Below are 16,086 nucleotides of genomic sequence, written 5' to 3'. Positions count from 1 at the left end.
TAACTACAGCTGTAGAGGTGTAGTCACAAGCATACAAGTTTGCGACGCAGTTTGCGAATGTTTGTTGGAACCATGGATTTGGGAAACATCAAATCAACAAACTATATTTGTAAAGACGCAACTTGCGACTTTAGTTGGCCAGCAATGGTTTTTGGAAACGCACCTATTGTTTTACTGAAGTCTCAATTTGACTGGATGATTTAAATCAGTGAGCTGTTGATTTAAGAACAGATGCAAAACATCTGTCCAGTGCACAAATTAATAGCTCAGTGCAATTTGTGAACTGATTTAATAGGTTAACTGATAATATTCAGCCCATTCACAAATTAAACATGGCTATCGTCAAGTGAAGATTTGGGACAAACATTTAGTGGAGATAAAGTAGAATATTTTGCACATGTTTAAGTCATGTTAGGGCTTATCTTATTAAACTGACCTGAATTTCCCTCTATACTGTTCTGATCTTCTTAATCGTTTCTTCTGTTGCTTGGCTTCAGGATCAAGACCTGGAAAAAGTCATGGAGGAGGATCTTTTCAAGACGAATCCGCTTGGCTGGATCACTTTGCAGACACGAACAGATCAGATCTATGCATTCTGTGAAAAAAGTAGGAACAGATGTCAGGTTATTAGATTGCCACAAACTTTACGGTTGGTGTAAATGATCACATTGTTTGAAGTTTTTATTTCATCATCCACATGCTGTCTCACCTTTGGATAGGTCGTCGGGCTGCCAGGTTCTGGTGGCAATCTTACTGAGCTCTTTTTTAGGGAAATGTCCACACAGCATCTTGAACAACAGCACACCTATAGAATACACTGTTGCAGTCTTGGCGTGCAACCTGCCACATTTGTCAAATTCCGGAGGAGCATAAGCTCTTGTACCTGGAAGAGAGATCAAGGGCAGTTAGCTATTTATCATGTTGACAAGAAATGATCTGCTGATCTCTTTGGCTTTGCCTAGAAGACTCAATATAACTTGTCTATATTATAATACATACCACGGAATGTTGTGTAGCCAATTTTGGTCACGACACTTCCAGCACCAAAGTCTATTAGTTTGATCTGCAAGGTGTGGGGGTTGATGAGCAGGTTTTCCAGCTTGATGTCGCTGTGGTAGACGCCCCTTTCACAGCATGCGTTTGCAGCAGTGACCACCTGGTGTATGATCACTCGTGCTTTGGATTCGCTGATTTTCCAACCATTCTGCATTACAAACCTGTCCAGGTCCATACATGGTTCGGGACGCTCTACCACCAGTACGTATTGGTTTCGTGACTCATACCAATCCAGCAGCTGTATTATTTGAGGAACGTAAGGACCTCTGCTTATCAAATACATCAAACCGACTTCTTGTGGAACAGTCTTCTGATATGGTAGCTACAGGAGAGATAATAGACATATGATAGTGAGATGTGATTGGACTGAAGTTGAAGTCAGTATTTTAACAATTTTATCACGGTGTACTTACAATCTTCATGGTTCTTCTTGCATGAGTCTTGTTCACATATTTGATTGCCACCTGTTCATCAAAAAAAAGATGGTTAATTCACATGATCCAGTCATGTAACATTCATCAAATTTAAATAGCAAGAAAGCACTTTTTAATGTTTGAAACAAACCGTTCGTGAATCCGACAGACGAATTCCAGCAGAGACAGTTCCAAATGTTCCACGACCTATAAGCTTATCGACTTTATATTCCTTGTAGATGTTACCTGTAAAAATAAGCAATGAAACAAACAATGAAGTACATTTATAGCATAAACCATTACAAATCTAACTGAAGATTGCTTTAGAAAAGCACTATTGTAACAAACCATTATTAAGCTATTAGGCCTTGCCAATATTTGATTACTGTGCATAAGTATTATTTTGGAGGTTTTTTACTCAACTAACTACAGTTTAAACTGGCAAGCCCTACTTTACCTTGAGTACATTCCTGAAGAAAGGAACAACAGTACTTTCACTCCTTAACACTTTCTTGTGTTTAAGTAATTATAACACTTGTCTTATCTTTAATTTTATTACATCTTTAGCTAGGGCTGCACAATTCTGATAAAATAGATGAGGTAAAGCATTCATAACAATATTTCCTAGAGAAATGCTATTTTTAATGTATTTATGTATCGCCTATAGTAAAATAAACAATAAATATATTAAGCTGATTATATATATATATATATATATATATATATATATATATATATATATATATATATATATATATATATATATATATATATATATATCAGCAGAAAATCTGTTTCACTGTTCATTTTTGCTGTTGTCACTTTCCTCTCTTGTCTATACTCCTACCATTAAGTGTTCATTTTTGGCTCTCTGGGGCCTTTGGCTCAACTTTCTGCAATATGGATATTGCATATACACGATTATTGTGATAATGACACTTTTCTATGTTTTGTGCAGCCCTAATCTTAGCCATATACTTAAGGGGGACACTTAATAAACTGACCGGTATCTGCCCCCTCCACATTAAATGGGGTGTTCTCCTCTGTCTTCCAAAAAATGTCATCTGATGAGGAGGAGGTGTTTTCCTCGGACACGCTGGAGTCCTCGCTGGAAGCGTTTTCCTCATCGTTGTGGTCAGGGGTCAGCGAAGAAGCACAAGGGTGCCTACTGTGCACTGAAGCGCGGTCAGATTCGCTGATCTCCGCGGTGCCGAGCGAAGACGCACAAGAGTGCCAACTAAACACTGATGCGCGGTCAGATTCGCTGATCTTTGCGGTGCCAAGCGAAGACGCACAAGAGTGCCAGCTAAACACTGATGCGCGGTCAGATTCGCTGATCACCGCGGTGCCAAGCGAAGACGCACAAAAGTGCCAGCTTTGCAGTGAAGCGCGGTCAGATTCGCTGTTTTCCTCGGTGGTCAGTGAAGATAAACAATAGTGCCAGCATTCAGTGTCGTCGTGCTGTTCGGTTTCTGTTGACGGGGTCTTCACAGGGGTCTGGATAGACACGCACCTGTTGTTGACCCGCTCGTCCTGAACCGGCCTCGGCGACACACTTGCAGCTCCACCATCAGGGGGTCTCTGAGTCTGTGGGCTGCTCGGCTGGGTCTGTTGGGCTCTGGTTTTAGTTTTCTTGAATTTCCGAGAAAACCATTTCCGGAACCTCTTTAGTTTCTTCTCCGCTTTCTGTGGTGCTGGGCTTGGTGAAACACCAGCTCCAGTATAAATGTGAGAGATGAACGCGGCGTTACTTGGTCCAGCTTCGCCATCAGAACATCTCTGGTGCTCGAGGTCGCCCTCGGTTGTACGCTGGTTCTGCTGGGTTTTCCCGGATTTCCGAGAAAAGGCCCAGTTACAGAACTTTTTAACTTTCTTTCCAACTCCCATTGTTTTAGATTTCTTTCCAAAATCAAGAGAATCGTTATCAACGGTGAACTGAATATTTAATACCACGATCAACTGAATAAATCAGATATAAAACGCAGATCTAGTGATATTGTACTATTCAAGCCAGGAGTTGCAAGTGAATGTCATTCCACTTCGTTCTATAGAACTACGATGGAACTTTAGAACGTTTGACGTAATGGCTCATTTGCATACAGGGCAGGAGAGAGAAGCGCTCTAAAGAAAACAGCAATTTACAGAAAATGAAGATATTGGCTGTATTTTAAAGCGCTACATTTGATATATTATGGATGATTATATTATTAAATAGTGGTAAATAGTTTGCTCTGGTCTGCATCTCGAATAAAATTAGTAATGATAATAAGTTAATATAAATTTGCCCCCTCCCCCAATCCCATAATGGTTCATACCATTGTCAATGCATAATTATTCATTCGGCAGTCCAAAAGATAAACACTGAAACAATTCAAAATACACATTTTACTTATAAAATAGATGGTTTTTATCTACATTTAGCCTAAAGTAAAGCCAACTTAGAGTCATAGAGTGCATTTAAATAGACGCAAATGCTTGCACATGGAGGTTAAACAGTAAGCACAATCTCTTGTCATCCATTTAATAACCAAAAATAGGGTAAAAAAGGAGAATAGCATGTTTATTGAAATAGTCCATCAAAGATTATTAAGACAAAAATTACCAATTTCTCTGAAACACTGAAAACTTAAATATGTTTGAATAATGAATGAGGTGAAATTGAATTCAGTATATGAATTTGGCTCAATGAGGCATACATATGTGTTAAAGTCACTACTGAAAAACAGTCTAACCAGCTTACCTTACTTTCTGTATTGGTTTTGAATGAGATTGAAATGCCCATATTCTTTAGGAACACCCTGGCCTCGTTTGCTCAAAGCCTTTAGAACAGATTATTATATGGTCTCTGTCGCCATCTGATGGTGGGACAATGTAATGTCAACTGTTAAGCTCTACAAACATGCCACATTTTTCTATATAGAATACTTGTATTATTTACTACTGCAGTGTATATCAAATGACGTTTACTGAACAATACAGTTAAACAAACAACAATATAAAGATGTTAAATAAATCAGATAAAAGAACAACGTTTTCATATTGCATTTATTGTTATGCTGTAAAGCTTAAAATTGCAGTCAAACCTATTTGCTCTGGTGCAAAATAACACGAATATATTTTATGTTCTCATTTTTATTACAATGTTGTTATTATTATGTAATAAATAAATATTGGCGTTATATTGTAGCTTAAATGAATTATATTTCACAGTTAACCACTTCACAGGCATCCATCAGACTCCTGGATACATTGTAACATACATTAAAAACACAAATGTAAAAAAAAAAAAAAGTTTTAGTAATACATGATGTAGTCCAACAGCATGCTGCAGCATTTGTCAAACTACAGTGAGTTCAGTATGTGCTTGGCACTTCACTCTCACAGGGGTGTGAAGAGTTTGATCGGTGTATAGTGGAATATAGCAGGGCTTTTAACCAATCAGATTCAAGAATCTCACCTCTTGAGGTCAGAGCAGTGAAGTTTACTGCAAAGCACTCACCAGCTGGCCTCCATTACATAAAGCAGGATTCAACGCTAAGGATTTTCTGAACCAGTGGTTCAGATTTTCACTAGCCCCACCAAAACGAATAAAAAAATAAGAAAAGTTAATAGCTATTTCTTGGCCACATATTTTAAATAATGTGTCAAAATATTTGTAAATCAAGAATTTAAATATTAATAAAATGTTAATAAATGTATAATGAGCAAAATTCAATGCAAACAAACAAACAAAAGTAGCAGTATGGAAAATGTGCAGGTATTTTATTGCAAAACAAAAGGTGGCTGACCTGTCAAACTGACGGCAAAATGTACAAAACATCACTTCATTTTTTTAGTCGTGGTGTACCCTTGTAAATGTCTGCTTCCAAGACGTTAGAAACAGACGTTTTCTTTTAGCATCATAATTTAATGTTGCCGCCAGGTTGCTGTCTTTTCGCTGTACTGGTTGTTATGGAAAAAACAACATGCTCACAACATCCAATCAGATAAGAGGAACCAGAGAGCAATATGGTGTTTACGACATCACAGAGAAGGTAGCATTTGAAGGCTAAAAACACAAACTGTTTCTTGATTCTAAGACTGTATTTGCATGCAACTGACAAATAGTCGCAGGCAAATTTAACTTTAATCACAAGACAGCAATGGCCCGATCAGGCTAGTAACGATCCTGTCTTCTGTCCCGAGCGTCTCACACACTGACCCTTGCCATCGGGCAGTCCTTGTTGTTGAGTCCTGATAAAGTCTTGTACAGTAAAATACAAAATAAAAATGCAATTTATTACCCCTTTAAAATAGTTACTAAAATGAAATCCCTTACTTTAGTTTCGCCAGTTTACAGTATGGATCCAATTCCAACAGTTCTCCCATCTTGGCACCTTAACCTGGCACCAATGCTGTCAGTAGGCCTCAGACTTTTTATCATGTGTTCACATTTTTATCTTACCTTTAGCATATTTTAGCTCAGGTCATAATCTCCATCATTATAATAATAACATACGTTTATATCTCACACTTCTTTTTTTTTTTTTCTTAGAAAATACAAACTCACCACTGTTATAAATGCATCTTAGAAAGTCTGCACTAGGAAGATCTATACTTACATTTGAGAGAAAAAAATAGAACTGTGAAATAAAATAGGTAAATGCTACATAGAATATTACATACTGTAACTGTAGGACTAATAAAAAACGTCCCCATATGAATTACATGTCAATATTAAGTAGACTAGATATTATTATCATTATTATTTTAAATGTATGGTCTATACAGCCTTACACAAAACTACTGATTCCAGGTTGCTAAGGAGGAATTGTACCACTAGTTAGTGTTCTGTTGTGAGAGTTGTTTTGGTTAAAGCTGCCCATAAAATGTTGTGATTAAATACATTTTTTACACTGTATCTATATAATAATACACATAACGGCCACTTTTTTAGGTACACCTGTCCAACTGCACGTTAACGCAGATTTGTTATCAGCCAATCACATGGCAGCAACTTAATGCATTTAGGCATGCAGACATGGTCAATCACAAGATGATCTGCTGCAGTTCAAACCGAGCATCAGAATGGGGAAGAAAGGGGATTCAAGTGACTTTGAACGTGGCATGGTTGTTGGTGCCAGACGAGCTGGTCTGAGTATTTCAGAAACTGCTGATCTACTTGGATTTTCACGCACAACCATCTCTAGGGTTTACAGAGAATGGTCTGAAAAAGAGGAAATATCCAGTGAGCGGCAGTTCTGTGGGCGCAAATGCCTTGTTGATGCCAGAGGTCAGAGGAGAATGGCCAGACCGGTTCGAGCTGATAGAAAGGCAACAGTAACTCAAATAACCACTCGTTACAACTGAGGTATGCAGAAGAGCATCTCTGAAAACTGTTTCACTTACTGTTTTTGCTCTTCATCCTGTACAATGTCGCTTGTTTGTCTATCTTTGAGTGCAGGAGAAGCATCGGTGGAGGCGTTAGAGATGTAGCTGTAGGCAGTGGAAGCACAGATCCGTGACCTCAAGATGAAAAGAACTCAGCTGCGGGAACAACGAGCCTTGATGTCTACTGGGCTGCTGCTTGGCCGTCTGAGGTAAGTGTGCGATACAATCTCAACACTCTTTCCACCTCAACCCCTCTGTCCAGGCCCAGCGAACCCGAGTCAGGACCCGGGGCAGGTGGTCTCCCCCGCCACTGCTTCCAGTGTTTGAGATCCCCACAGAGAATTGCTTTGCCCCCCTCTGTGAGACAGGATGCAATATTGCAATTCAATGCACCTCTCCCGCCATGCAGATTATCATTTCTGGACTTCTTCCTACTTACAGCTGAGAAAATGAAAGGTTACTAGACTTTTTGCTCTGAATGAACATGGTGTAAAGAAAAAAAGCTGCTCTTTGCCAATAACTGGAATGTTTTCTGGGAGCTTCCTAGGCTTTTCCGTGCTGATGGTCTGCACCCCAGTAGAGCTGGAGCTGAACTCCTGTCAGACAACATCTCCAGGACGCTTGGTTCTGTTTGACTAGTAAGTGAAAATTCACATTTTAGCTTTATAAGCCCCTTTATACACAGTGATACCGGTAAATATCCAGAAAATTATCGGAACTACTTTGCCGGTAAATTCAAAAAAGCGCTGTTCACAAAAGCAAGGACGTTCAGGGATTTTTCCAGAAAAGACTATTCACACATCCATTTCAAAATACCAGTAAATTCTGACATTATTAACCAGAAATGAGCTCTAAACGGCAGCGCTTGTATTCGTAAACACAGAAGTGGTCAGGCTTTTGTTGATAGCTTCACTTTTATTTAAAGCTTTAGCATTCATGCAGCTGCTTTGTCCCAGAGACATCCAAAGGCAGAAGCGCGAACAGCAGCTAAATATTTACACACTTGACTACATTACAAATTGTGTGGAAGGATAAGTATTGTGTACAAATTCCATGAAAACATATGGAGGAACACTTTCGCATGTCGAGATGTACATAATATGTGTGTGTGCTGGTGCTCACCGGCTCCTTCACATGCACACGCGTCAAGCAATTGAAGCCGAGCTTGAAGGTAAACAAACAGCAGTTTATCATAAGAAGGAACATAGAAACGTTATTTGACTAACATCTAAATGGCTACATTCATTCTTCCATGGCAGGGCGCCACACCAAAATTCATCCCGCCACGGCTACATTACAGCTTCTCATTCAAAACCTTCAGTCTTGTTGTTTTTTTAATAGCGGGTTATAATCGCACTAAAACGTATTAAAAGGTGAGTGAATTATAACAGCGCAAACTTTTCTGTAATCGTAGTAGTGCTGTGCGTTATTTGTTTAACCCTTTAAGGCGACGTGCTGACTTACTGACTGACAGATGCGTGATGCGTGAGGCCAGCAAACACGACGTAGCTTTCAGTTATGACGAACACAGTTTCCATAAATATATATTTTTTATAGATAAAGGTCTATGGCTCTGCATACAATGACTTTATCTTGCTGCAGTTTATAGCCATTTCACTTTACTTCAGGACGCATTACTGCCACTCTGTAGGTCTACTGGAGACATTCATAAATATTCCTAGCAAATCTAATAAATGTTGGAGACATACTCACTACATAAACGCACTGAATTGCACTTAAGCAGGGTATGTTTGAGGACACGCAAGAAGTTTTGTGCACAAACTTATTGTAAATGAAATAATAATAATCACAGGTGCTCTGCTGAAGTTGATGTCTCCAGAATAAATGTTATAACAGTGCAGCCAAACCTATTCATAATGGAAGGATCAGTTCCACACATCTTTCTGTCCACCGCCCTTCTTTCCTAAACCCAACCGATATTGTTTTAAAAAGCACCGACTGACCAACACATACCCACTTCCCTAAACCCAACTGACAGTGTTTTCCAAAGCAATCCAGAAAAAGAAAAGTCCTCACAGCAGCCTGATTTTTACAGTGTTTTCAGATTTTACCACATCCTCACCCTGTTATTTACTTGTTTATTTAATTTTTTGGCTTTGGTTTTTGTCTAACCTGCTTTCTGGAACCGTTCTTCCTGTTGCTGTACGGTAGCCTCGCTGCGTGTGTTTGGAGTTTAGATTTGCAATTTACATTTTTATCATAAAATACCTCCTGATTCGCTAAATATTTGTCTCTCCTACCTAGGGTAAACAATCCCTTAACACATTTATACAAACAAATCTACTTTCAAACGTTCTGTCTCTCGAGAATCCGCCTGTTGTTTGTAGCTTTAGCCTGCTAGCACCACTAGCTAAAGCTACCGACCTCTTTCATTCACTTATTTTCTCACTTACTGGCTTTGCTCTTCACCCTGTACAATGTCGCTTGTGTGTCTGTTCTTGAGTGCAGGAGAAGCATCGATGGAGGCACTGGAGCTGGAGCTGGAAGCAGTGGAGTCCCACATTTGCTCCCTCGAGACGAAGCGAGCGTGGCTCCGGGAACAACGGGCTTTGCTCGATGTACCCCGTACTCGCTCATCTGAGGTAAGTACAATACAATCACAGCACTCCTTCTTCCTCAACGCTGCGTGTTTCTCTGTCCAGACCCAGCGAACCGAGGACGCAGCTCTCCCAGGCGTTGTTCACGCCGACACCCGGCTACCACAGGTCCCAGGGCAGAACGTCTCCTCCTCCGGTGTTCGAGATCCTCACGGAGAACCGCTTCGCCCCTCTCCGTGATACGGGTCGCGATGTGGCTATCATCGGTGACTCCATCGTGCGCCACGTCCGCTCCGCTTCCTCCAAAGGTAACAAAGTACACACTTTCTGCTTCCCTGGTGCCCGAGTTAAGAATATTTCTGCACAGATACATACTATCCTGATCCTACTGACCTACTATCCACGTGGGGACGAACGAAACCGGGCTCCGGCAGACGGAGATGCAGAAGAAGGACTTCAGGAGACTGATCGAGACGGTTCGACGCACCTCGCTCGCCACGCAGATCATCGTTTCTGGACCGCTTCCTACCTATCGCCGAGGAAATGAAAGGTTAAGTACTTTTTGCTCTGAATGAATGGCTATTAACATGGTGTAAAGAACAGAAAGTGCTCTTTGCCAATAACTGAAATCTTTTCTGGGAGTGTCCTAGGCTTTTCTGCGCTGACGGGCTGCACCCCAGTCGAGCTGGAGCTGAACACCTGTCGGACAACATCTCCAGAATACTTCGCTTTATCTGACTAGTAAGTAAAAATTCACAAAATTCACATTTTAGCCAAATAGACTCTTGTTCGTCCCACTTAAATAACAGTAATGCATATCTGGCTAACCCCATAGAGACTGTGTCTGTTCCTCGTATTATTACATCAAGAATTAAACGTATTGTGTGCTCCAGAAATAATCTATTAAGAATTAAACCAGAAAAACCACTAAATAGTGAAAATACAAATTTCATAAAGCTTGGTCTCCTAAACATCAGGTCACTAGCACCTGAAGCACTTATCATAAATGAAATAATCTTAATGCACTGAAATAATCTTAATGCACTCTGTCTCACTGAAACCTGGCTTAAACAAAATGACTATATTAGTTTAAATGAAGAAACTCCTCCAGGATTCTTATATAAACATGAGGCTCATCAAACTGGTCGTGGTGGTGGAGTTGCATCAATCTTTAGTGATATTTTTAATGTTAATCAGAGAAACGGACTTATGTTTAGCTCCTTTGAAGTATTAGCGCTCAATGTTATGCTTCCGGACACTATGCAAAAACCTATGATATCTCTCGCTCTAATCACCATATATAGACCCCCAGGACCCTATGTCAATTTTTTAAAAGAGTTTTCTGATTTTATCTCTGACTTACTAGTTAAAACTGATAAAATACTAATTGTAGGAGACTTTAACATCCACATAGATGACGCTAAAGACACATTAGGGTTCGCGTTTATGGATTTACTTCATTCACTAGGGATAAAGCAAAACGTTATTGGTCCAACCCATCGCCTAAAGCATACACTAGATCTAATTCTGTCTTATGGAATTGAGGTCACTGATGTAGACATTATACAACAAAGTGATGATATTACAGACCACTACCTCTTACTATATAAGCTGTGTTTACCTGAAATTAGCAGATCCGCCCCGATATATCACCCTAGTAGAACTATTGTTCCATCAACCAAAGATGAATTCATAAATAACTTACCTGATGTTTCTCTATTTCGAAATGCACCCGCAAACGCAAATGACCTTGATGTAGTAACCTGCAGTATGGATGCCATCTTTACTAGCACTCTAAATACTGTGGAACCCATCAAACTAAAAAAGGCTAGAGAGAATAAAACTACACCATGGTATAATGGTCATACCCGGAACGTAAATGGAAACATGCCTGGAACGTAAATGGAAAAAAACGAATTTAGAAGTTTTTAGAATTGCGTACAAAGACAGTATGTCCAGCTAAAGGAGGGCTCTAAAATCTGCCAGGGCTGAGCACCTCCGCAAACTGATAGAAAATAATCATAACAATCCTAGATTCTTATTTAACACCATTGCTAAATTAACAAATAATGGGCCATCTTTGGAACAAAATGTTTCACCGCAAATTAGTAGTGATGACTTCATGGATTTTTTCAGTGATAAAATAGAAGGCTTTAGACAGAAAATAGGAGATATTAAACTTTCTGCACCGCCTTATACTCCTGATCCAGTAAACATCCCACTGAATCAAAATAACCTACAGTGCTTCAAAATCATAAAACAGGAAGAGCTAGATAAAATTATAATTAGTTCTAAACCAGCTACGTGTATGTTGGACCCAATTCCAACAAAATTACTGAAAGAATTGCTACCTGTTATAGGAGAACCTCTTCTTAACGTTATCAACTCTTCTTTATCTTTAGGCCATGTTCCAAATCCTTACAAGGTAGTTGTTATTAAGCCTATTATTAAGAAACCACAACTGGACCCCAGCAACTTAGCTAATTATAGGCCTATTTCAAATCTTCCGTTTATATCTAAAATACTAGAAAAAGTTGTTTCTGCTCAATTATGCTCCTTTCTGCAGACCAACAATGTTTTTGAAGTGTTTCAGTCAGGTTTCAGAGCTCATCACAGTACAGAAACAGCATTAGTGAAAATAACCAATGATCTACTCTTAGCTGCTGACCAAGGGTGCATATCGCTATTAGTTCTACTCGATCTTAGTGTGGCATTTGACACCATTAACCACGGTATCCTCATAAATCGCTTAAAGTCTACAGGTCTCCAGGGACAGGCTCTACAATGGTTGAAGTCATACTTAGCGAACCGTTACCAGTTTGTGAATATTAATGGACAGCCTTCACAAGACAGCCCAGTAAAGTATGGGGTGCCTCAAGTATCAGTTTTAGGCCCTTTGCTGTTTACAATATACATGCTACCCCTGGGAGACATTATTAGAAGACATGGGATCAGCTTTCACTGCTATGCAGATGATCCTCAATTATATATTTCAACTAAACCTGATGAGATGTCTGAACTATCTAAGTTAACTGAGTGTATTAAAGATAGGGTTTAAGGATGACCAACAATTATCTTCTCTTAAACTCAGACAAAACAGAATTATTACTTATTGGGCCTAAATCCTGTACACAGCAGATCTCACAACTCGACCTACAATTGGAGGGATACAAAGTTAGCGTTAGCTCTACAATAAAAAGATCTGGGTGTCATATTAGACAGCAATTTAACTTTTGAAAATCATATATCCCATGTCACAAAAACTGCCTTTCATCTTAGAAATATTGCTAAGTTACGAAGTATGCTATCCATCTCAGATGCAGAAAAGCTAGTCCATGCTTTTATGACTTCTAGGCTGGACTACTGTAATGCAAGTTTGCTGGCTGCCCAGCATCCTCTTTTAACAAACTTCAATTAGTACAAAATGCAGCTGCCAGAGTTCTTACCAGGTCTAGAAAATTTGATCACATCACCCCAATTTTATCCTCCTTACACTGGCTGCCTGTTAAGTTTCATATTGAATTAAAAATATTGCTTCTTACATATAAAGCTTTAAATAATCTAGCTCCTGTTTATCTAACCAATTTTCTGTCTCGCTACAATCCAACTCGCTCTTTAAGATCTCAAAACTCAGGGCTTCTGGTAGTACCTAGAATAGCAAAGTTGAATAAAAGAGGTAGAGCCTTCTCATTTATGGCTCTCAAACTCTGGAATAGCCTTCCTGATAACGTCCGAGGCTCAGACACACTCTCCCAATTCAAAACTAGATTAAAGACCTATCTGTTTAGTAAAGCATACACTCAGTGCACCACTTAGCGGGCTTCCACACAGGTTTCTGCATCTTGTTTATATACACTATGAACAGCAGCTACTCTAACTATTCTCTTTATTCTCCATTTTCACCTGGGGATACTCTTCCCGAGGCCCTCAGACTATGCAGAGTCACTGATTCGATCCAAGACCAACGACGAGATGATCCCAAGGTTTCCATTTCCTGGATCAGGAGGAGTGGAGAACATGAGACTGATTCCTGTGACGCTCCCGGGACAGACGAGTCTTCGCTGAGGCCAGCTTTATGCCTTCGCCGCTGAGACTGCAGCTCTGCACAAGACGTTTGGCCAGCGGAGAAATTAAAATGGTCGTGCCCAACTGAGCCTGGTTTCTCTCAAGGTTTTTTTTCTTCACTTCGCCAATTAGTGAAGTTTTTTTTCCCTCTCCACTGTCGTCACTGGCTTGCATGGTTTGGGATCTGTAGAGCTGTGCATTGTTGGATTTGCTCTTCAGTGTTTGGACTCTCAGTAGTGAGAAACCAGACTGAACTGAGCTAAACTGAACTGAACTTAAACACTACAAACTGAACTACACTGTTCCAATTTACTATGACTTTTTATGTGAAGCTGCTTTGACACAATCTACATTGTAAAAGCGCTATACAAATGAAGGTGAATTGAATTGAATTGAATTCTTCGGTGGACTCTGGCGCACGTGGTGAGCCATTGGACAAATTGGTAACAGTGGAAAAGCCGTCCACATGGAGGTAAGCGGTCAACTCGTAAGTGTGAAAAGGAACATTGTCATACCGCCCGTAGTGTTTGTTTTAAAGAGGAAATGCAGCCATACATACTTCTGGCTAGATAATTCGTGATCTCCTAAAGTGTATATAGGGATATGTTTTCAGAATGAGCCTATGTTGAAAGGAATACTTTCACACCTGTGGGCCACTGGCAAGTATGACGGTGGATTGATTAAAAACTGTCCACTAGTGCTATATGCATATGAAGTGTAACTTGTGAGCAAAGCTGAGAATACAGTGAATCTAAAACTCATGGAAACAGCCTCTATGCTTACTAACCTCACAAACAAATGTTTATAAAGTCTAAAGATTTGCATTGCACTGCGCATGTACATGAAGGGGATGATGAAGAATATTTGAAACAATGGTTCAGACAGTTAGAAAAGTCAGATATGTTAGTGTTAAAGAGAATGAATCAGGATAATCAGACTAAAGCTATCGGCTTCTTTCACGTACTGTCTTTGCTCTTCACCCAGTATAATGCCACTTGTTTGTCTATCTTTGAGTGCAGGAGAAGCATCCGTGGAGGCGCTGGAGCTGCAGCTGTAGGCAGTGGAAGCACAGATCCGTGACCTGGAGATGAAACGAGCACAGCTCCAGGAACAACGAGCCTTGCTTGATGTCTACTGGACTGCTGCTCTCTCGTCTGAGGTAAGTGTGCAGTCTCAACACTCCTTTCACCTCAACCCCGTGTGTTTCTCGGTCCAGGCCCAGCACACCAGGCACAAGGTACACTTAGGCGTCGATACCGTGGCCATTGGGTGCACCAGCGGCGAACCCGAGCCAAAACCCGGGGCAGGTACTCTCCCCTGCCACCACCTCTGGTGTTTGAGATCCCCACAGAGAACTGCTTAGCCCCCTCTACATGATGGGAAGCGACGTCGCAATCATCGGCAATTCTGTCGTTCATCACGTCCGTGTGGCTTCCACTAAAGTTAACAATAGCTGTTTCTATCCACAAATGTGAATTAACTTTATGCACAAAACTGAATTATTACATAAAAGATGTGTGAATAAAGCAGCGTTTCCATCCAACGAGTCAAAGAGAACAAAATCGGCACTTTCTGATTATCTGGCGCCAAATATCAACAGTAAAAACAGAATTTGCTTCAGTAGGAGAAGCTGCGTGAATCTTTTCTTCATTTAATAAATGACTTGCGCCTCAGATGGCAATCCTGACACGCAGTGAACACATGGTGGCATTTGAACGCATGAGACGCGGAGCACAGACGCTCTTTATTCTGGAGGTCATTAATAATATAACACTAATACTAAAATGATTACAGCATTTTAAAATAACAAAAACAACATTTCAGATGTTTTACAATGTGCTCAGCCTGATGGTTTGTCCATTCACACACATTTTTATCATCACATGATCTCTTATAACAAAACCACATGACCTTTTTTAATCCACAGTTTATGCGCATCTTTTCTGATCAAAGGAAAAGTTTATCCTACTCAGTTATGCGCATTTGTTTTTTATGTGCATTTTCAAACTTTATGCACATCTTGGCGTTTCCATCAACTGTTCATGTGAATAATGCGCATAAAAATAGGTGGATGGAAACGTAGCTATTGTATGCACTCACTGCTTTCCGGTGCTTGTGTTAAGGATGTTTCTGCTAAGGTATTCGATATCCTGAGCACTGGCAAGAGCATTGAAGCTGTCGTCCTTCACGTTCGTGCTGCAGCAGACAGAGATCCTGAAGAGGAACTTCAGGAGCCTGATAGAGATAGTTCGACGCACCTCTCCCGTTATGCAGATCATCATTTCTGGACTTCTTCTTACTTACCGTCGAGGACATGAACTGTCAGCGAACTGTGGACACACCTCCAACATGACACTTTTTAACACATTATAAAAAAATCTGAATTGTGTTCTGAACTGAACTGAGCAGCTAAATATTTACACACTTGACTACATCACAAATTGTGTGGAAGGATAAGTATTGTGAACAACTTCCATGAAAACATATGGAGGAACACTTTCGCATGTCGAGATGTACATAATATGTGTGTGTGCTGGCGCTCATCAAGCAATTGAAGCCGAGCTTGAAGGTAAACAAACAGCAGTTTATCATAAGAAGGAACATAGAAACGTTATCTGACTAAC

The 16,086-nt window shown here is 40.1% G+C and overlaps 1 protein-coding gene across 1 annotated transcript; it reads right to left on the bottom strand.

The window, feature by feature from the left end:
- Positions 1-467: 467 nt before the first annotated feature.
- On the bottom strand, positions 468-15,744 carry LOC130234007 (mitogen-activated protein kinase kinase kinase 15-like). The gene is made up of 9 exons (XM_056464289.1): positions 15,563-15,744; positions 14,749-14,899; positions 2,811-3,428; positions 2,474-2,738; positions 1,621-1,715; positions 1,470-1,520; positions 1,000-1,378; positions 710-883; positions 468-595 (listed from the first exon to the last, which is right to left on the bottom strand). The coding sequence occupies exons 1-9, from the start codon at positions 15,742-15,744 to the stop codon at positions 468-470; spliced, it is 2,043 nt and encodes a 680-aa protein (XP_056320264.1).
- Positions 15,745-16,086: the final 342 nt, after the last annotated feature.

The sequence above is a fragment of the Danio aesculapii genome, chromosome 8, assembly GCF_903798145.1.
Source record: "Danio aesculapii chromosome 8, fDanAes4.1, whole genome shotgun sequence".
Lineage (NCBI taxonomy): Eukaryota > Metazoa > Chordata > Actinopteri > Cypriniformes > Danionidae > Danio > Danio aesculapii.
This window is presented reverse-complemented; position numbering and strand designations above follow the sequence as displayed.

Coding starts and splice junctions, on each gene's coding strand:
- LOC130234007 (XM_056464289.1), bottom strand. CDS start 15,744: ATGATGATCTGCATAACGGGAGAGGTGCGTCGAACTATCTCTATCAGG. Junction 2,739..2,810: donor CGTCTTCGCTTGGCACCGCG/GTGATCAGCGAA, acceptor GGCACCGCAAAG/ATCAGCGAATCTGACCGCGC. Junction 884..999: donor TGGCTACACAACATTCCGTG/GTATGTATTATA, acceptor TCTCTCTTCCAG/GTACAAGAGCTTATGCTCCT.